This window comes from Saccoglossus kowalevskii, chromosome 13, assembly GCF_978046115.1.
Source record: "Saccoglossus kowalevskii chromosome 13, keSacKowa6.1, whole genome shotgun sequence".
NCBI lineage: Eukaryota > Metazoa > Hemichordata > Enteropneusta > Harrimaniidae > Saccoglossus > Saccoglossus kowalevskii.
Genome location: NC_140653.1, coordinates 34,932,680 through 34,956,386, shown reverse-complemented (window position 1 = coordinate 34,956,386; position 23,707 = coordinate 34,932,680). Strand labels below are relative to the sequence as shown.

Below are 23,707 nucleotides of genomic sequence, written 5' to 3'. Positions count from 1 at the left end.
CCATGGTAACCCAACATATACAGCCCATGGTAACCCAATGGATACAGCCCATGGTAACCCAACATATACAGCCCATGGTAACCCATCATATACAACCCATGGTAACCCAACATATACAGTCCATGGTAACCCAATGGATACAGCCCATGGTAACCCAACATATACAGCCCATGGTAACCCATCATATACAACCCATAGTAACCCAACATATACAGTCCATGGTAACCCAATGGATACAGCCCATGGTAACCCAACATATACAGCCCATGGTAACCCAACATATACAGTCCATGGTAACCCAATGGATACAGCCCATGGTAACCTAACATATACAGCCCATGGTAACCCAATGGATACAGCCCATGGTAACTCAACATATACAACCCATGGTAACCCAACATATACAGCCCATGGTAACCCAATGGATACAGCCCATGGTAACCCAACATATACAGCCCATGGTAACCCAACATATACAACCCATGGTAACCCAACATATACAGTCCATGGTAACCCAATGGATACAGCCCATGGTCACCCAACATATACAGCCCATGGTAACCTAATGGATACAGCCCATGGTAACCCAACATATACAGCCCATGGTAACCCAATGGATACAGCCCATGGTAACCCAATGGAGTTTTCAACCAAAACCTAATCAAATCTACGCATTAGCCAAGATCATCTATGCATCAAGTTAACTGCAAACTGCAAAAATACAGCCTATGGTAACCCATCATATACATCCTATGCTGACCCAATGGATATTACCATGGTAGCTCAAAAGATACAGCCCATGATGACCTAATGAATACAGACAATGGTAACCCAGCATATAAAGCCCATGGTAACCCAATGGATACAGCTCATGGTAACCCAACATATACAGCCCATGGTAACCCAACATATACAGCCCATGGTAACCCAATGGATACAGCCCATGGTAACCCAACATATACAGCCCATGGTAACCCAACATATACAGCCCATGGTAACTCAACATATACAGCACATGGTAACCCAAGGTATACAGCCCATGGTAACCCAACATATACAGCCCATGGTAACCCAACATATACAGTCCATGGTAACCCAATGGATACAGCCCATGGTAACCCAACATATACAGCCCATGGTAACCCAACATATACAGTCCATGGTAACCCAATGGATACAGCCCATGGTAACCCAACATATACAGCCAATGGTAACCCAATGGATACAGCCCATGTTAACCCAACATATACAGCCCATGGTAACCCAACATATACAGTCCATGGTAACCCAATGGATACAGCCCATGGTAACCCAACATATACAGCCCATGGTAACCCAACATATACAGTCCATGGTAACCCAATGGATACAGCCCATGGTAACCCAACATATACAGCCAATGGTAACCCAATGGATACAGCCCATGTTAACCCAACATATACAGCCCATGGTAACTCAATGGATACAGCCCATGGTAACTCAATGATACAGCCCATGGTAACTCAACATATACAGCCCATGGTAACTCAACATATACAGCCCATGGTAACCCAACATATACAGCCCATGGTAACCCATCATATACAACCCATGGTAATCCAACATATACAGTCCATGGTAACCCAATGGATACAGCCCATGGTGACCCAACATATACAGCCCATGGTAACCCAACATATACAGAAAAACAAATCACTGAAACAGTAACTCGCAAACTAGAACAATCCTTTGAAATACATAGTACAGAAACATTACACGATGACAATAAAGGTAAAAACCATAAAAACAAGTTACGAACCTATAGGAAAATTAAAACAGAATTTGCATATGAAAAATATCTCACCACAATCAAAAATCCAAATCATAGAGCAGCTATGACAAAACTCAGAATAAGTGCTCATACCCTTCAAATCGAAAGGGGCAGATATAATAACATTTTAGCGGAGGACCGAATTTGCCCAGTTTGTGACAAACAGGAAATTGAAAACGAAAAACATTTTCTTCTCAATTGTGATTTATACAAGAAGGAACGAGAAATCATGATCAAGAATATTAAATACAATATAAGCAACTTGGGGACGGATGACGAAAAACTTACAAATATACTAAAAATTAAAAATGACAAAACAATCATTGAACTAGGAAAATTCATCCACACTTGTTTCAAATTACGACAAGAAAAAATCTTAAAATGCCAGTTGCCTCAACCAACCGCCAAATAATTTAATTTTATTTTTTATTTTCTATTGTCTTTGAATGTCTTGTGTTATTTTTTATCTTTTTTGTATTACTTTATTGTATTTTCAACTAAGATCCCACTCCGGGATACGGTTTCAATAAAGATTATTATTATTATTATTATTACAGTCCATGGTAACCCAATGGATACAGCCCATGGTAACCCAACATATACAGCCCATGGTAACCCATCATATACAACCCATGGTAACCCAACATATACAGCCAATGGTAACCCAATGGATACAGCCCATGTTAACCCAACATATACAGCCCATGGTAACTCAATGGATACAGCCCATGTTAACCCAACATATACAACCCATGGTAACCCAATGGATACAGCCCATCGTAACTAACATATACAGCCCATGGTAACTCAACATATACAGCCCATGGTAACTCAACATATACAGCCCATGGTAACCCAAGGTATACATCCCATGGTAACCCAACATATACAGCCCATGGTAACCCATCATATACAACCCATGGTAACCCAACATATACAGTCCATGGTAACCCAATGGATACAGCCCATGGTCACCCAACATATACAGCCCATGGTAACCTAATGGATACAGCCCATGGTAACCCAACATATACAGCCCATGGTAACCCAATGGATACAGCCCATGGTAACCCAATGGATACAGCCCATCGTAACCTAACACATACAGCCCATGGTAACCCAATGGATACAACCCATGGTAACCCAATGGATACAGCCCATGGTAACCCAACATATACAGCCCATGGTAACCCAATGGATACAGCCCATGGTAACCCAATGGATACAGCCCATCGTAACCTAACATATACAGCCCATGGTAACCCAATGGATACAGCCCATCGTAATCCAACATATACAACCCATGGTAACCCAATGGATACAGCCCATGGTAACCCAACATATACAGCCCATAGTAACCCAATGGATACAGCCTATGGTAACCCAACATATACAGCCCATGGTAACCCAACATACACAGCTCATGGTAACCCAACATATACAGCCCATGGTAACCCAATGGATACAGCCAATGGTAACCCAATGGATACAGCCCATCGTAACCTAACATATACAGCCTATGGTAACCCAACATATACAGCCCATAGTAACCCAATGGATACAGCTCATGGTGACCCAATAGATACAACCCATGGAAAGCCAACATATACAGCCCATGGTAACCCAACGGATACAGCCCATGGTGACCCAATAGATACAGCCCATGGTAACCCAATGGATACAGCCCATGGTAACCCAATGGATACAGCCCATGGTAACCCAATGGATACAGCCCATTGTAACCTAACATATACAGCCCATGGTAACCCAACATATACAGCCCATGGTAACCCAACGGATACAGCCCATGGTGACCCAATAGATACAGCCCATGGTAACTCAACATATACAGCCCATGGTAACCCAAGGTATACAGCCCATGGTAACCCAATAGATACAGCCTATGGTAACCCAACATATACAGCCTATGGTAACCCAACATATACAGACTATGGTAACCCAACATATACAGCCCATAGTAACCCAATGGATACAGCTCATGGTAACCCAACATATACAGCCTATGGTAACTCAACAGATACAGCCCATGGTAACCCAACATATACAGCCCATGGTAACCCAACATATACAACCCATGGAAAGCCAACATATACAGCCTATGGTAACCCAACGGATACAGCCCATGGTGACCCAATAGATACAGCCCATGGTAACCCAATGGATACAGCCCATGGTAACCCAATGGATACAGCCCATGGTAACCCAATGGATACAGCCCATGGTAACCCAATGGATACAGCCCATCGTAACCCAACATATACAGCCCATGGTAACCCAACATATACAGCCCATGGTAACCCAATGGATACAGCCCATGGTAACCCAATGGATACAGCCCATCGTAACCTAACATATACAGCCCATGGTAGTCCAATGGATACAGCCTATGGTAACCCAACATATACAGCCCATGGTAACCCAACATATACAGCCTATGGTAACCCAACATATACAACCCATGGTAACTCAATGGATACAGCCCATGGTGACCCAATAGATACAGCCCATGGTGACCCAATAGATACAACCCATGGAAAGCCAACATATACAGCCCATGGTAACCCAGCGGATACAGCCCATGGTGACCCAATAGATACAGCCCATGGTGACCCAACGGATACAGCCCATGGTAACTCAACATATACAGCCCATGGTAACTCAACATATACAGCCCATGGTAACCCAATAGATACAGCCCATGGTAACCCAACATATACAGCCTATGGTAACCCAACATATACAGCCTATGGTAACCCAACATATACAGCCCATAGTAACCCAATGGATACAGCCTATGGTAACCCAACATATACAGCCTATGGTAACCCAACATATACAGCCTATGGTAACCCAACATATACAGCCCATAGTAACCCAATGGATACAGCTCATGGTAACCCAACATATACAGCCTATGGTAACCCAACATATACAGCCTATGGTAACCCAACATATACAGCCCATGGTAACCCAACATATACAGCCCATAGTAACCCAATGGATACAGCCTATGGTAACCCAACATATACAGCCCATGGTAGTCCAATGGATAGAGCCTATGGTAACCCAACATATACAGCCCATAGTAACCCAATAGATACAGCCTATGGTAACCCAACATATACAGCCTATGGTATCCCAATAGATACAGCCCATGGTAACCCATCATATACAACCCATGGTAACCCAACATATACAGTCCATGGTAACCCAATGGATACAGCCCATGGTCACCCAACATATACAGCCCATGGTAACTTAATGGATACAGCCCATGGTAACCCAACATATACAGCCCATGGTAACCCAATGGATACAGCCCATGGTAACCCAATGGATACAGCCCATCGTAACCTAACATATACAGCCCATGGTAACCCAATGGATACAGCCCATCGTAATCCAACATATACAACCCATGGTAACCCAATGGATACAGCCCATGGTAACCCAATGGATACAGCCCATCGTAACCTAACATATACAGCCTATGGTAACCCAACATATACAGCCCATAGTAACCCAATGGATACAGCTCATGGTAACCCAACATATACAGCCTATGGTAACCCAACATATACAGCCTATGGTAACCCAACATATACAGTCCATGGTAACCCAACATATACAGCCCATAGTAACCCAATGGATACAGCCTATGGTAACCCAACATATACAGCCCATGGTAGTCCAATGGATACAGCCTATGGTAACCCAACATATACAGCCCATAGTAACCCAATAGATACAGCCTATGGTAACCCAACATATACAGCCTATGGTATCCCAATAGATACAGCCTATGGTAACCCAACATATACAGCCTATGGTATCCCAATAGATACAGCCCATGGTAACCCATCATATATAACCCATGGTAACCCAACATATACAGTCCATGGTAACCCAATGGATACAGCCCATGGTCACCCAACATATACAGCCCATGGTAACCTAATGGATACAGCCCATGGTAACCCAACATATACAGCCCATGGTAACCCAATGGATACAGCCCATGGTAACCCAATGGATACAGCCCATCGTAACCTAACATATACAACCCATGGTAACCCAATGGATACAGCCCATCGTAATCCAACATATACAACCCATGGTAACCCAATGGATACAGCCCATGGTAACCCAACATACACAGCCCATAGTAACCCAATGGATACAGCCTATGGTAACCCAACATATACAGCCCATGGTAACCCAACATACACAGCCCATGGTAACCCAACATATACAGCCCATGGTAACCCAATGGATACAGCCCATGGTAACCCAATGGATACAGCCCATCGTAACCTAACATATACAGCCTATGGTAACCCAACATATACAGCCCATAGTAACCCAATGGATACAGCTCATGGTAACCCAACATATACAGCCTATGGTAACCCAACATATACAGCCTATGGTAACCCAACATATACAGCCTATGGTAACCCAACATATACAGCCCATGGTAACCCAACATATACAGCCCATAGTAACCCAACATATACAGCCCATAGTAACCCAATGGATACAGCTTATGGTAACCCAACATATACAGCCCATGGTAGTCCAATGGATACAGCCTATGGTAACCCAACATATACAGCCCATAGTAACCCAATAGATACAGCCTATGGTAACCCAACATATACAGCCTATGGTATCCCAATAGATACAGCCTATGGTAACCCAACATATACAGCCTATGGTATCCCAATAGATACAGCCCATGGTAACCCAACATATATAGCCCATGGTCGTCCAATGGATACAGCCCATGGTGACCCAGTGAGTACAGCCCATGGTGACCCAGTGGATACAGACCATGGTGACCCAGTGGATACAGCCCATGGTGACCCAGTGGATACAGCCCATGGTGACCCAGTGGATACAGCCCATGGTGACCCAGTGGATATTTCCCATGGTAATTCAACACAAACTATTGCGAAGAGATCTTGAGATTACCCTTCAATAGGTGATTTCCCGTTCACTGCAAGATCATGGCATTGAACTTCTGCAGCCAAAATCAATTGATTTGATTTTGAACTTGAATTTCTATTTTATAGTTCAATATTGGGATACAGATCTTTCAGAGCAGAAAATGCACTGAAATAACCTTACTTCATTAAAATTGACGATTCTCAAATAGCACATTATTAGGCATAGAAATGCTGCCAAAATATTTGTTGAATCCCAGCAGTGTTTTGACAAAGCTACATTTTGTATGACCTTTGTTTGCCCTTTTTTTACATTCGGTTTCAAGCATAACGCAGGATTACGCAGTAAACAGAAAATGGTCTATTGAAAAGGAGTGAATGTCAATTACATTGTATTGTTCGCCTTCTAATGACTTTGATATACATGCACGATAATTGAGGTACATCAGCTCTTTGCTGTGGTATCACTCTTCGTTTTAATACTCTTCTTATTGATTGAAATTACTTTTATCTGTTTGCAAGTGATACAGAAGATACATTTGAATTCATAAGCTACCTCATAATCCGGACCTCCAAAGGTTGCTCGTTTCTTCAATTCAGCAGAAGCATTTCGATAAGCCTCTTCAGCTCTTTTTCTTTTATCTTGCTCCTTAAGAACACAAATAATAAGAAAAACAATATCATTATCAACCATTACAAAGAAGAATCTGTTCAGCTAACAATGGTATAGTAATCAAACATGGGACTAATGAAAAACATGGTTGAAGTTGAACTAGATTAGCAATCAATCGCAATTAATAGCCCAATGTAATTTTTTTCTCGGGTCGATGAAACCAGAATCAATTAGGTATCATTGTACCTACATACATCAAAGTCATTAAAATGATTGACATCTTGTATCTGATCGTCAAACAAGTACTTGTCCATATTGAGAGATAATACTCTGGAACCACATAAACTAAAACAAAATCTGCCAATTTGAATACATCTACATGTGTATATCTATAACATGATGTATAACGAATATATAAAATTTGAACATAATCAGTCAAAGCATGTTAGAGATATAGCTCTAGAAGCCCATTCATTTAAACAAAATGGCCACCAGTCAGCCATTTTGAATCTGATTTGAAAAATAAAATGACGTGCATCAGGAACCCATAATGTCTAATGTATGTACCAAGTTTGAACAAAATCCAACCATAAATGCTTGATATTGGATTTTTTTAGCACAAAAATGGCTGTCATTTGGCCACTTTGAATTAGAACATAAAACAAATTGATGTGCATGTGTATAATAATTATATAATATGTATGATGTATGTGTGAAGTTTGAATGTAATTGGTCCAGGCATGTGTAAGATATACTTGAACACTCTAAAATTTCGGCCAGTTTTAAATAATTTTAATCTGACATGTTTTTAGAGTGCAAAATTAAATAGCATTTTCAAACGGTTGAATTTTTCAGAATAGAAATCAGCAAATGAAAAATAATGGGGATGATAGACAGTGTACTTCGTTAGTTTTTAAAAAAAGGAATGTCCGTCAAATTGACATAAACTTCTCCATGTTTTACGGTAAACGCAAAGGTCGTGGCCGAGTTGCAGGCGAAACAACTAAAAATCAAAGTCCTCAATCAGTAAGTATTATGACAAGGAAAACAAAACATCAAGACGCGAAGAAGAGGTCAGCACAAAACTAATAGGTCAAAAGAGTTGTTAATGTATGTAAGTTACCCCTCTCTGTGAATGGAAATTATTTGCTTGTTTTCAATTAATGTTAGCGTACCTCTGCAATTTATTGTAGCATTGACAGTTGTTTGCTTCATTGAATTAAACAGAGTTCGTCCGGTTACGAACAAAGCTGTCTTGCATCACCTAGGAAAACTAATGTTCGAAGTACAGGTACCCATTGGACAAAAGATACATGGAAGTTTCGCAACTGGGACAGTTTGTATCTCCCAACCCAGTGCAATATATTCGGTTATAATCAACTCACGTGTTCTTATTTGAGGAACCAGATTCTGCCGTAAATTCGCCCTGGGCTGTTGAACAGCAGTTTGGATTAAAAAAATAAAATGACATTTCAATCATTCCTGATGCCAAAAATAGAGTAAGTTTTACCGCAGTCATTGACGCCTATTCAAGAGTATGTTTATTGTGACTTGCGTGAATCACGGCGGGAATGGGTAAGCTTCGTTTCGACAATGAGCTGTTATCACTCTAAACAATGTTAAATTACTCTTCAAATGCTCAGTTTATTTTTTGAGAATAACAACTTTTTGATTTAAAAAAAAAAATCATGCCGTTTTCCCATCAAAATCCAAGCTAAAAGATCGGACTACAACATCAGCAAGTCTCTTCCGTGTTGTGTTCAATAACATTAACATATTTAAATGAGCTATGGTAATTTGAACACATTGACATCATCCAGCTTTTTGATTGGTTAATTACCGATTTGACCTAAGAGAAAGAACATGGCGGATACCTGACTGCATTGAGCGTTTGTATGCGACCAGAGTCGGGAAACCAAAACTAGTTGCAATTTTCGAATAAGAATAAGTCGGCAATCTTTAGTGAAGTCTAAAAATTTGGAGGTCAATAAAATACCGAAATCCAGCAAATAATTAGGCGCCCGAATTTTTCAGAGGGGGGCAAAATTTTAGAATTTTTACGGTAGGTCCGGACGCACATACACACACATGGAGGCACAGAGGTCAATCCGTAAATCCTCGTTTTCGGACTGCGTCTGAACGAGGACTAATAAAGGACATATTTAATCATAATCAGTATTACTGCCACCAATATGATTACAATATGTAATCCAGAAAAAAAAACAAGACAAGACAAAATGTTTAAACTTCGCAACGTCATCAACAGGATCACTGCCAATAATAAGAAAGTGCACAACCCTACCTAGTTGTCGATGTCCATGAGGGTGTAATTCGACAGATCATCTATTTTGAATCCAATTTTAATACAATTAAAATGAGGGACATGAAGGTCCCATAATGACAAATTAAGTTTGAGTGACATTTCTCATGACCAAGATCCGGTTCTGGTTCTAGCACAAAAATGGCAGCCATTCAGTCATCTAAAGGACATGCATGTGTATCCCATGAAGCATAATGTATGTATGAGATACCAACAGAGATGAATGCATGCACAAAGGTCAACCCACAAGCCCCTTGTTTTCAAACAGGGACTAATAATGGCAGCAAACCTTGGAGTTTATTTTGCAGTGAAAATAATAAATTCACAGACATACCTTTTCAAATCTCCTTTGCCATTGGTCTTCTCTTTGTATCATCAATTCAATACAGTGAGACAAGGTTGCTAAGATACCAGCAGTTGTGGCTTTGAAAGTAAAGGCTTCTCCTTTAAAATCTATCCCAATGTCAGGTAAGAATGATGAAGCTGAAATAAACACCATAAATTAATAAATGCAAATGAATTAGTGAAATATCATAGCTATAAATTTACATGTGATTCCAATTATTAGTTTTTTGCATGTATTAAGCCATTTATCACACTACTAAACCCTCTTCTGCAATAAATGCATGTGTGGTAAAATATGCATCGATTTTAATAAGTAATAATGTAAATCAGTTTTTCTGCAAGGTTTTGATGATTTAATAATATTTGCTGCGTCATTGAGACTCGGTGATGGCTTTTGGTGCGTCAACTGTAACTAGTTATATAATTTATTTATATTATTATAAATTTGTGCAATACTTATTAATTATCTCAAATTCAAGTGGTTTACATTATGAAAGACTCACAAGGCAAGTTTGTGATCTGAACATTGACATGCAAGACACGATATAAGCAATGGCAAATGAAACATTGTCACAATGAACTTTAACTCCCATGGTATTGTTATTATATTTAATACATTATTGGTGTTCTTCCGAACTCACTTTGCTCTCTATGTCCATTTTCACTATCTAAATGTGAGTTGTCAGCTTGAGGTTTGAGTAAATCATCACTTTCAGTATCGCCATCATTTTCTTCCACTGCAAAAAAGTTGAAGAACATCAAGATATTATTATTATACATGTAGTAGTAACAAAATAAAAGTGTGGCTCAGGTAATAGGTTCTACAAGGTTGAGTGGAATCATTTTTGTATACCCTCCAGAATCACCAAAATTATCAACAGCGACAACAAATAATTTGTTTTTTTAAATATTTTTACCTAATATATTAAAACCGAATACTGATAAATTTTTGTAAAGTAAATTTTCTCAATAGTTAACTATTTTTATTTTTTCAACATGCATGTAACAGTTATCAACAACCATATCACACTTACATGGGTCGTCATGCCAACTGTGTCTTTGATTGTTTTCAACTGGTCCCCCCTCAACACAGGAATCAAAGTATGCTTGAAGTACATCTACTTGTCTACATAACAGTTCACGGAATGTCTCCATCTCTGCTAGCTTCTCACGTAGACCTCTCCCTTTCTGTGTAACACATGATAAAGATCATTTAAACAGTGGATAATCACACTGATATCTAAAGACTATTTAATCATGCTTAAATGAGCTCATAGATTATGAAGATGAGATTTAATATAGAGAGTTTTTTAACAGTTATAAGCATGTAACTATCACTATATATACATTTTCACAAAGATGGGATATAAGGGAATACAACCATGATTTTTGTGTGTTAATATATATTTTTTTTTGTTCATTTCTCACTGTTTACTCTTTCTATGTTTTTTTGATTTTGAATTTTTTACTGTTACTTTACAAAACAACAATCTTTGAAAGTGGGTTTCAGTTCTAGAGATATAGTCCATCAAACTTGACGAACCCATCAACTGCACAGTTATCTTGTGGCTTATAGATGCACAATATGATGAATTGATTTTTGCATCATTAGCGGGATAACTTTTCCAATAGTTGCGATAGTCAAAAATAGTTTTTGTAAAAATAAAATTTAATATTTATTCACATTTAGCAGTGAATAAACAGCTAATTAATTGCCAAATGTATGACTTTTCAATAATACTTAAAATATAAATATACAAGTATTTGATCTACTAGGCCTGCTCTGTGAAAATGATGGACTTTTACTGAGAAAACAACAAAAGTAAGGCCTTGTCTTTTAAACATTGATGAAGATTAATGTGTACTCTTTAAAAAAGTACACACAAATGTAATATGATTTTTAATAAAAAATGAGAATCAATCGTTCTTATATTATTTTTCTTACTGTATTTTACTACAATTCATTTGTTAATTTTGGAATGAATGAACAAAATGTTTGAAAAAATATGAAAAAAAATTATAAAGGTTTAATTAATAAAAGAGTCAAATATATTTAGTTACATGTTATAGTGAGAAGGTTACCTTAAATGACGACTGTGAAGCCAAACTGGATGTCAGAGACTGCATTGAACCATGTCGTCGTAAACTGCTTTCAGAGCCATATCCAGATTCTGCCTGTTTTGTGAAAAAAAATTCAACAGTTCAACACAATGTTAGATGTAAATTCTATGAATATTTGGATTATTAGATTGTGGTCATAGAGAACAGAAAAAGAAGCAATATTTGCATATCATTTTATCCATGTTTATTATCTATTGTGTGAAAAGCTTCATACATGTATAAGTGACAATAACACTTTTCAGGTGATCAATTCTACCAATTCTATTATTTTTTTCAATTATCACAAATAATTATTATTATTTGTTCTATAATATAAGTAATTTGGTATAAATTTTATAATTATTAGTTATTGGAATAAAAAAATAGATTGTGGTATTCACCAAACTAAAAAATCGTAAAACTTAATGGAGGCAATTGAACAAACTAATGATGCTTTTATGGTATGTATGCGTGACAGGAATCACTCTAAAAAATAAAAAAATTAAAAATTATACATTTTTGTGTAAAAATAAGTGTGACTTTTTTTGTTATGTTTCGGCTGTGGATGAATACAATTCCCAATGTTTGTTTAAGCCCACATGAACAGAGAAAAGCAGGAGTAGAGAACATTTGAAAAAGACACACAGTTGCACCATTCCTGAATAATAACACACAAAAAATACACAAAGAATGATGACACATAATCAGGATCTACATTACAGTGTGATGACATCAGAAAAATTACAATGTGAACATTTTAAATAGAGAAGACAATGCACTGTGGCAACATCATAACTAGAATGCAAGTACCACATTGCACCCTGGGAATACCAGAATGCACATAAGGTTTCATTTATAAAGAATAATGTTGAAATCTGGAAATAATTTTCAAAATTCTCTTTTGATTCTCATTTTTAGAAAGCATATATTGCAGCACTGAGTAGCTAGCTTCTTATGATAAGAAAGTAAACAAATTTAAAGGTAAAAACACAGTGCAATTTAGCCTGGTAGTTACAATTCTACATGTGTACCCCTAATTCTACAACTACAATATGTTACATATTGTGAGATTAAAAAAGTATTTGACCACCTCAGCCAAGAATACTACCACCAGTGATACAATGTATGACTGTTACACTTACTTTCTGAGCTTCTAGTGCATCCAACCATAGCTGTTTTTCTTCCAGTGTTGCTGCCTTGAAATACCATACACTGTCATTAACAGTTACATCAAATCTCAATTCATCAAATTCATGAAGCTAGTAAAATAGAAATAAACAGAGTGATTGATAATAATAACTGTATATACTGCAAAGTTTCAACCAGTCCATAGTGGAGATCAATGTGTTCCTACACTGCCTAAGTGCATACTTTGTGATATTCTTGTGATAACTAGCCTACATACACTAGACAAAAATGTGCATGTCAGGGTTAATTTTAAGATCAGGCAATCAAACTATGTAGGTTTAACTTTGTCTGCCATAGCACTATGCAGGTCTTTGGTTGTGGCAATTGCCTGACCATATGATTCAAACTTCTGACACAAAATTTGCTGTAAATAGTCTTTTATAGTACTCATCTCAATTGAAGTAAGGTGACTTGGGAGAAGGAAGGGGTTATATATAAAAAAAAATCATATCCTTCACATCCCTTTGAATAGACTAGGATGCATTGATAGCGATTCCTGCTCCTCAATCAGAAAACAAGTGGGTGGAGTGCCATGCCATGTTTTTCCATGATACATGTCTGAAGGCAGCCACGTACTTGACCTCCCTCCATACTCACACGTGATTCAAAATTTGCAGTGGGAGAACGAATGTAATGCTCCTATATCTAAGAACGTCGTGACATACGTCGTCTAAACAGACGGTGGCAGGACCCAAGAATATAAAGGAATACATGCTTTATATACATCGATTGACTCGATGTCCAAATAACTCTAGTGAACCTACCTGTATGTCTGCCTTCGCTAGGCTCATCGATCCACGGCAGCCTGCAGTAATATCATTCTTCGATTTATAGTAACTCATAGTACCGCCTTTCAATGATACCCACCGATCTTGCCACCCATGGATGTAGTTCGTCCATTTACTAAGGTTCCCCTCGTGTTCGTGGACGTATAGTCCGTCTTCGAACTCCTCATCCTCGTCTGAGCTGCGGTCGTCCGACATGATAAATCAACTTGACTCGTCAAGTAGAAATATATGGTGCAGATCTCGATAGTTTGATATGTAGGCTGAGCTGTAAATTCTATTATCTTCTATGATCAGACTTCTACTAAATATTTCAACAGAAAATCTTAAGTTTACAACTCAAACAGTCGCCATTTTACTACATGCTCACGTGACTAAATTATGACGTATGCCCAGAATTCCCTGTGATGAATCAGGTGGACAAGCGTAATGGCGCGGGTAATGAATAACTGTTGGTCGTGGATAAACTGAAGAAAGAAAAAATAAATATAATTGCCATGACGACTAAAAATTAGTATGTACTGGAATTGGGAAAAACACGTTAAAAAATATTGTCAGACATGGATAAGATACTTATTTTATGGAATAACAATGACTGTTATTCTGTGAAACTACGAGGTTGTTCCAACTTGCTCAAGATGCTGAACAGTTCGAGTTACAAAAACGACCACGCCCATATTCTAGAAACCACGCCCACTTTTAAAAACCCATGTTAAATTGTAACTCGATGTTCAACTACCGGTTAATCAAACATAACTTGTTACTATTGTTTAACGTCCACATTTTGTAACTCGAACTTTATTTAACTGCAAGTTACTGGAAATATACATTTTTTTATTTCATTTAACGTTTTATATTTCACGTAATTCGATTAATTGTTAATTAACATTCGATTTGCTAAATTCGAATGATAAACAAATTAAAAAATGTATGTTGCCCATAACTCCGAGTCGATGTATGGTTGACTGTTAATTAAAGTTCGAGTTACTAAATGTGGACGTTCAACAAAAACAAAAATTTTGTTGTTCGTAACTCGAAGTTCTGTTAACTGTAAATTGAACATCGAGTTACAATTTGGACGAGGTCTGGCAAAAGTGGGCGGGGTTACAAAAATATCCACGTCGTCATTTTTATAATTCGATGCACATTCAGCACCTCAACTTAGTCAAACATTTTTTATATGTGGAAACTTAGAGTGGTTTAATTATTAAAACATCCATCACTAACGATCAAATACTAGTGGTCGTTAGCCAATAATTGTCCGACATTAATACTTCTGTTTTACGGTTATTCTTTAAAAAACTAGTATTTTACATTGTTCAGCATTATTTATAATATATGTTTTCGTCTATATTGTATGTTTAATTGTTTATTTGCCAACCATTCGTTTATTAATCCTTTGTTCATTGCTCAATACTACGATGTGTCTACATATTGCTATTATTGACAAATTAATTTATCTAAGCTTGACAATAGTTTTAATAAATTTACTGTAGAATCGAAATCACCAATTGAGGGCGCGATTTACGATTGCCGTCAGAATTATTTTTCAAAGAGAAATAATCTTGGTGTTCTTCCTATTTTTTGCGATTTTATCGCCTCATTGAATTTACTATTTACGCTTAGAACAATTTCCGGGTTAATGGAAATGTATGACTACATTTTATTTATTTCCTTCTACAAACTGCCACTCGATTAGATCGTCCGAAAATATAATTTGTCATCTCTGTACGAGAGATGTTAATAATATTCTACAGAATAACAATCTGTCTTACAAGGGAAACAACTGAACTTACTATTATTTATCTGAACCTTAACGAGTGATAGTAGTATCATCTCTATGATTATGAAACAGTTTTATTAAATAATTGATATATTAATTCCCCCTGTCAATGGCTGATACAACTTGAACTCGCATTCAAAACTGATATGAAATCGCCCTAAATACTAAATTGTCTTCACTCTCGCTCACAATTGACATATGTAGCTGTGGTAAGGCTTTTAGTTGTGTACATATGTAAACACTGTCATTGTGTCTTTTAATTGTAGGAGACTCCAAGGCAAATACAACATACTCAGACTGGAACATTCTGCTCGTCGCAGTCACTCCGGTTGTCATATGTGTCTTTGATTCTTTCGGAAAACAAGAACAATTATTTCCTTACTAACGCCTTGGTTGAGCCAGGCCCCTATCTATTTATCTATTAAGAACATCTCGCACACGTGTTACCCAATTTGTTTCTCACAAACGTCATTACTTACCAATGAGATATGAGCATTTTTTGCAATTTTGTTATTTAACATTAGTAATAGTTCTAATTACCATTTAATACATTGAACATACGTTACAATAAAAACATGGATCCGACATAGCTAACCGATTGGAGTGTTCATATTAGCACCTAATAATCGTGTGGTATTTAATTCCAACAACAAGTCGTAAACTAATATTGATCAGACCATAATGTCAAAAATATTAAAATATATGTTCCACGGATGTTCTCTTATATTTTCGTATAAAGGTTAATAAGTTAATAATATGCAATGATTTGGTCAGCTTTAGTTTGCTTTGCTTAAGACCAAACGTTTCTATTAAAAAACACACCAAGACACTTATATGTTATGGCCCCTTTACAACCATTTTTCGAAACTTCTTAATTTCCCACCATTTGCAAATAACATGATATTTTTTGTCTTGTCAGTGAATCAACTAAAACGTTCAACAACCTCTGTTAGTCAAAAATAGTACTTTCAGAAAGTAACTTGAATACATCATATTCGTAAAGTAAAAAAAAATAAGTCATATTATTTGTGTTTCTACCCCCCCCCCCCCCCGTTTCACGAAACTTTGCTTTGAATTAAGATGAAAACGTGTTTTGTCTGCTTTATACCTGGGGCTTTGTACAACTTTATCAATATCTAAATGAGCATACAATTACACCAACAATAATAATTACCTTAAACTTAGCTTTAGTAAATTACAATGACACTAGTATTTTTACATTTAAAACATTTTTTTTTGTAGAAATGCACTAAAACGTCTTGGGATATCTGGTGAATGGTTTGCGACCTGTAAAGATTTCGATAGCGCGCCACCAACGTCACAGGCATCGGAAGACGGCAAGATCAGAGCATTTTAATGGCGGATAATTTGATTTTCCTCCCCGATATATATTTAATTGTTGTTAAATGGTTGAAATTTATTCGTGTCGAGACCTTATCTCTTTATCTAGAAGTGGTGGAAGATCATTAAAGACTATCAAAGATCTGGTATAATTGGTAAATTCATTGTTATAATATTGTTTCGATCCTGCGCAGGTCAATCCACTCTCTGGTGTTTCTGCCTACTGAGTCGAGATATCCTTTATTTATTATCAGGGACTTTGTGAAGCAGTCCCTCTACGGACTGTGTGCCAAGATACTAACATTGTGGTGCTGTCTTGCTTGTTGGAGGTACTCGATTTGTATTCTGGTTGGGATTGCTTAACAGTCAGCTGAACACAAAAGGATGGACATGAAGGGCAGTTTGCTAAAAAATATTGACTCAACCAATAGAATGACAGAATTTATAAATGTTTAGTTCAGGGAAGTGTTCATAAATTCACCTGCTCTCCCATTTAGAATCTCAACAATTAATTAATTAATAAATTAATAAAAACTAATTGCCAGTTGTTACATTGATGGTGATCATCTCATTTCAACACTGACAGTGCAGTCATGGATGCTAGGGATATTGATTCTGATAGTTGCCATGACAACGAGGATGAGAACTGGTTGGAAACTGGGTGGAGTGAAGAAAATCCATCATTCTGTGTAAATCAAAATTATTCCAAAATGAAGACACCATCTCCAAGACATTCTATGTGCAAAGATAACTTAGGTATGTATGTGTAAACATTTATATACAGTTTATAAAATATAATCTGAGGATGCTACTTTTAAACGAAGTAATTACAAGTTATCATATTTTGATTATAGAGAATGAAGATATTTACATACACCAAACTCCCGCACCCAATAGGCAATTATAGAGGGACTTTGCAACGTCCCCAGACACTTTCCTTGATGGTACATTGACTGTTGTACATGCAAAATTGTTATTGATACTGCAGTATGTTAATTTAGAGATTTAGAGACATGATGTCACCAGCATTGTAAACTACATCCCAAATATATGCTTGGAAAAAAAAATAATGACACGAAAATTCGAACGGAAATGAATCGGTGAGAGGCCATCTTTATTTTGCCATCTTTATTTTAAACGGAAAAAGTGATGCCTAAATATGATACGTATACTTTATATAATATAATAAAACAAACACAATGAACCGATCCACCAACTACAACTGGGTTTAAACTATCCAATAAACGAAAAAACATTGATCTTTCTAAAACACATGACGAATAGAAGGGGCCAACCGGTAAGGTGTTACAAGTGTTCCAAGTTGCGATCTCTAAGTGCGATATTCACGAATAATAATGTCAATATGCCACCATAAAAAGACTTGCTGGCTAAAGAATTGTGTTGAGCTTCTAAATCTATATAAAGTGTCAACATATATATATTTTTTCGGTTGTAAAAACTAGAATATGAAGGGAACAATGAATCGATCGTTTCAATAAAAAGTTCTGCTTTTAAGAGACTGCTTCGCGGAAAGCCATATCCAGCGCAATCCGAGCACAGCGAGTAATTCACACCTTGGACAATCGCTGTTTCCAGACCGGGGATAGAGGGACTGTGGCTACATGTATGAAATAACCATATGTCAGCTTTATTTATGCAGTGGAACAAAAGTTGTTTGTGTTTCCAAATACTGGCTAGCGCTTATGTGCACAAGATTTATGGAAAGATTATCAATTGTTTATTCATTTTGCAGGCACAAGTGCAAAGCAAGCCATGAGGGGCGCTGTCACACAGGATGAGTCAAACAAAACAGATAGTAGCAAAGGTGTGATGTCATTGATGGGGTTAAACACTAACAAGGCTGGAATGGAAGGACTTGACAAGGAGAAAATTAACAGTATTATACTTGAGGCTTCCAAAGGATCCAAATTTTATGAAAATGAACAGAAGAAAGAACAACTACTGAATAACAAAATAGAACAAATGAAAGAACAACTAGGAAAACTTACGGAGCAAGAGAAATCCATGGCACTGGTTGAGGTATTTATGTTTTTAAAGAATTAACTTTTGAATCTACAAACATTTTTTAGTTAGTAGTTATAAATTGTAGCATTTTAAGTTTTGCATCAAAGATTCTCATTATATTTTATATTCAATATTTATTCATGAACTCAAACATTTCTCATTTTCTAGTAAAAATGGTTACTGTTAACTGCACACAGCAAAAACTTATATGCCAACAATTTTATGAAGTTCTTGCCTACGTGGCATGGCATGGCATGGTATGGAGAGGCATGGCGAGGCATGGCAATGAATGAATTATAATAATATATTACTCTTTACAAAACAATTCATTGTTGAATTAACCATGAATTAGAAATACTAAAACCAAAGAATAACTAAACTGCATTGCCTGAGGATGCACCACTGCAAAGAAATGAAAGTCATGAAAGCCACAATTATGGCTGGAGATAAAATAAATTGTAACAGGAGTTTTTCAGTATTGCTGATCTTGTCCAAAATAACTTAACATATTGAAAGTAGAGAAAATCAAATGAAATCAAGTATTGTATGAAAAATGAATATGGGAGCTAACCCAAACATCCATATATTGCTCATGGGTTACTCAGGAAAACCAAGCACCTCTACATCCTGGCAAGTTTGGTATTTGCAGGTTGTTTATGATGTCCTCTAATGAGAAAATGATGTCAACCCACTCAAAAATCATCATGTGATATAACAAATGAAAAAGATTTCAAGTCAATTAAATAGGAAAAATAATCAAATCTCCTGCTTTTATAATAAAAGTAATGATATCTCAGACTCCATTTCTCCAATTTTAATTCATCTATTTGTAGTTTCCAGAGTTGTATTATTAGTATTAACCTAAATACAATGATTATTTTTTTAGGTAGATAAAATGGTTTTGGAATTAAAAGCACAACGAGATTTGACTCGAACTATAGTTCATATTGATATGGATATGTTCTATGCTGCAGTTGAAATGAAAGATGATCCCACACTCCGAGATAAACCAATGGCTGTGGGTAGTATGGGCATGCTGGTAAGAAATGTTTTATTAAAGTCTCTCTTTAGGTCCGCCCATCTGTCCATATTTAGCCGTATAGCACATGCTTGGCCTGATTAAGTTCAAACTTCACACATACATTAGACGTTATATCAGACATATGCACATGCATTAATGATTTGTTTATATTTATCCTGTACTTGTATCAATATGCTATGCTAATCACTATTTCATTTATACTTCCATATTTTTGTCATTCACATGTTGTTACTAAATTGCACTATTCATAAAAACTGCATACTGCCCTGTGAAAGTGGGCAAATGTTTAGACATTAAAACTAATATCCATGATATTTTACACTTGTCAAATGAAATACCTTAGAAGAACACAGTTTGTGGTGTCTTTTATGCAAAATACATTGTGTTTGAGATCGTGGTCTTTGCTGTACAAATACAGACTATTTTCTATTTGGATCTGATAGGCAACTATGTTAAGGTTATCCACACTTTTCAGAAATGACTTATTGATTTCAATCAAATATAAAATGAAATCTTAGACTTAGTGTTGCCCTTAGAAGGAGACTTGGTCTGTATTTTTTCTCTAGCCCTACTTTTCTACAGTAATTGTACCAAAGTAATACATAAAATTACCACCTGTATTTCAAATTCACTCTCACTTAAAATTATAATTATGGTCTTTTTTTGTGCTGTTTTTTTTCCTCACATGACTTACTTCATATTATAATCATAGTAAGTCATTTTTGAAAATTGGCAAAAGGACATATATTTACAATAAATTGTTATTAAGAATATTATATTTGTTACCATGTTCATGTTTTCTTTCAACAGTCTACATCCAATTACAAAGCTAGAAGGTTTGGTGTGAGAGCTGCTATGCCTGGATTCATAGGCAAAAAGTTATGTCCGGAATTAATTTTAGTGAAACCTAATTTTGTTAAGTACCGAGCTGTGAGTCAGGAAATCCAGCACATTATGGGCCAGTATGATCCAAACTTTGCAGCAATGAGTTTAGATGAGGCTTACCTTGATCTCACTGAACATTTAAAGCTAAGATCAAGTCTTTCTGAGGAAAGTAGAACATTTTATTATCGTTTCAAGGAAAACCAGTCATGCAGAGATAGTAGAGACATAAATCAGATGGTAGTCTCGAAAACAGGAAACACAGCGACGGTCACCAAATCAACTGATGAGAAGATGGTAGTCTTAGAAACAGGAAACACAGCGACGGTCACCACATCAACTGCTGAGAAGATGGTAGTCCTAGAAACAGGAAACACAGCGACTGTTAAACATGATTATCTCAAAGACATGTCCAGATATGAAATCTTTGGTGTATCTGCTGAAGAAGCAGTCAGAGAAATCAGATTTAGAATTGAGCAGAAAACTCAATTAACAGCAAGTGCAGGTATGCATATTCCCTGGCCTAACACCTGGCCCTTGTATATGTGTAATCAAATGCTATACTAAACTGCTGCAGTGTGAACAATTATTGTATCGGTATGGATTAAAGTTCTCTTGTTATTTCAATGTGATAGATTGTTGTGGAGTACATTCATATAGCCATATCCCAGTAGATCTGCTTTCTGTTTCAGTAAGGGACCTATACTATGGAACATACAAAGTTCTCTAGAAAGAATTTTAATTATTGGCTTGTTATTGGGGTTGAGTTGTTGCTGAGAAGAATGATTATAATGTATTAACATACACATTTATGGTATGTTGTACTCTGTAGGTATTGCTCCTAACACTATGCTGGCTAAGGTATGTTCTGATAAAAACAAACCAAATGGACAGTACAGAATAGAACCAACATTGGAAGCTGTCAACAAATTTATTGAAGATTTACCAATAAGAAAAGTAAGTCACAAAACTCAATTTAAAAATATTGAGGGTTTATGTCATTAAATCAAATAAGTTAATAACAGGGTTTGTAACACTTGTCTGTTTTATGACATAACTACATTCTCTGTATATATTTTTTTAAACCCTAATAGTCAATAGGTTTGAACTGTCACTTCTCAATCCTTGAGATTGCTCTGTAGAATATTAGAGTGCTAGTTGCTTTATACATTTAATCTTGTCATTGTAATTGGAAACAATCATTTTGTATGATACATAGAGGATATCTTACATTTAATCTTGTCATTGTAATTGAAAACAATCATTTTGTGTGATACATAGAGGATATCTTACATTTAATCTTGTCATTGTAATTGAAAACAATCATTTTGTATGATACATAGAGGATATCTTACATTTAATCTTGTCATTGTAATTGGAAACAATCATTTTGTGTGATACATAGAGGATATCTTACATTTAATCTTGTCATTGTAATTGAAAACAATCATTTTGTGTGATACATAGAGGATATCTTACATTTAATCTTGTCATTGTAATTGAAAACAATCATTTTGTATGATACATAGAGGATATCTTACATTTAATCTTGTCATTGTAATTGAAAACAATCATTTTGTGTGATACATAGAGGATATCTTACATTTAATCTTGTCATTGTAATTGGAAACAATCATTTTGTGTGATACATAGAGGATATCTTACATTTAATCTTGTCATTGTAATTGGAAACAATCATTTTGTATGATACATAGAGGATATCTTACATTTAATCTTGTCATTGTAATTGGAAACAATCATTTTGTATGATACATAGAGGATATCTTACATTTAATCTTGTCATTGTAATTGGAAACAATCATTTTGTGTGATACATAGAGGATATCTTACATTTAATCTTGTCATTGTAATTGAAAACAATCATTTTGTATGATACATAGAGGATATCTTACATTTAATCTTGTCATTGTAATTGAAAACAATCATTTTGTATGATACATAGAGGATATCTTACATTTAATCTTGTCATTGTAATTGAAAACAATCATTTTGTGTGATACATAGAGGATATCTTACATTTAATCTTGTCATTGTAATTGAAAACAATCATTTTGTATGATACATAGAGGATATCTTACATTTAATCTTGTCATTGTAATTGAAAACAATCATTTTGTGTGATACATAGAGGATATCTTACATTTAATCTTGTCATTGTAATTGGAAACAATCATTTTGTGTGATACATAGAGGATATCTTACATTTAATCTTGTCATTGTAATTGGAAACAATCATTTTGTGTGATACATAGAGGATATCTTACATTTAATCTTGTCATTGTAATTGAAAACAATCATTTTGTATGATACATAGAGAATATCTTACATTTAATCTTGTCATTGTAATTGAAAACAATCATGTTGTATGATACATAGAGGATATCTTACATTTAATCTTGTCATTGTAATTGGAAACAATCATTTTGTATGATACATAGAGGATATCTTACATTTAATCTTGTCATTGTAATTGAAAACAATCATT

General features: G+C 36.0%; 2 protein-coding genes across 2 annotated transcripts in view; one reads left to right on the top strand and one right to left on the bottom strand.

Annotated features, from left to right (window-relative positions):
- LOC100371003 (ceramide transfer protein-like) overlaps positions 1-14,498 on the bottom strand; it is a 39,492-nt gene extending 24,994 nt beyond the window's left edge. Inside the window, exons 1-7 of the mRNA XM_085507267.1 lie at positions 14,108-14,498; positions 13,298-13,414; positions 12,138-12,230; positions 11,090-11,243; positions 10,697-10,792; positions 10,045-10,193; positions 7,334-7,426 (exon numbers count right to left, since the gene is read on the bottom strand). Coding sequence (XP_085363393.1) covers positions 7,334-7,426; positions 10,045-10,193; positions 10,697-10,792; positions 11,090-11,243; positions 12,138-12,230; positions 13,298-13,414; positions 14,108-14,326 — 921 coding nt within the window. The 5' untranslated portion in view covers positions 14,327-14,498. The remainder of the gene's footprint in view (positions 1-7,333; positions 7,427-10,044; positions 10,194-10,696; positions 10,793-11,089; positions 11,244-12,137; positions 12,231-13,297; positions 13,415-14,107) is intronic.
- A 2,728-nt stretch (positions 14,499-17,226) lies between these two features.
- LOC102806717 (DNA polymerase kappa-like) overlaps positions 17,227-23,707 on the top strand; it is a 32,552-nt gene continuing 26,071 nt past the window's right edge. Inside the window, exons 1-6 of the mRNA XM_085506805.1 lie at positions 17,227-17,407; positions 17,839-18,008; positions 19,006-19,292; positions 20,164-20,316; positions 21,130-21,706; positions 22,034-22,158. Of these exons, the coding sequence (XP_085362931.1) occupies positions 17,846-18,008; positions 19,006-19,292; positions 20,164-20,316; positions 21,130-21,706; positions 22,034-22,158 (1,305 nt within the window). The 5' untranslated portion in view covers positions 17,227-17,407; positions 17,839-17,845. The remainder of the gene's footprint in view (positions 17,408-17,838; positions 18,009-19,005; positions 19,293-20,163; positions 20,317-21,129; positions 21,707-22,033; positions 22,159-23,707) is intronic.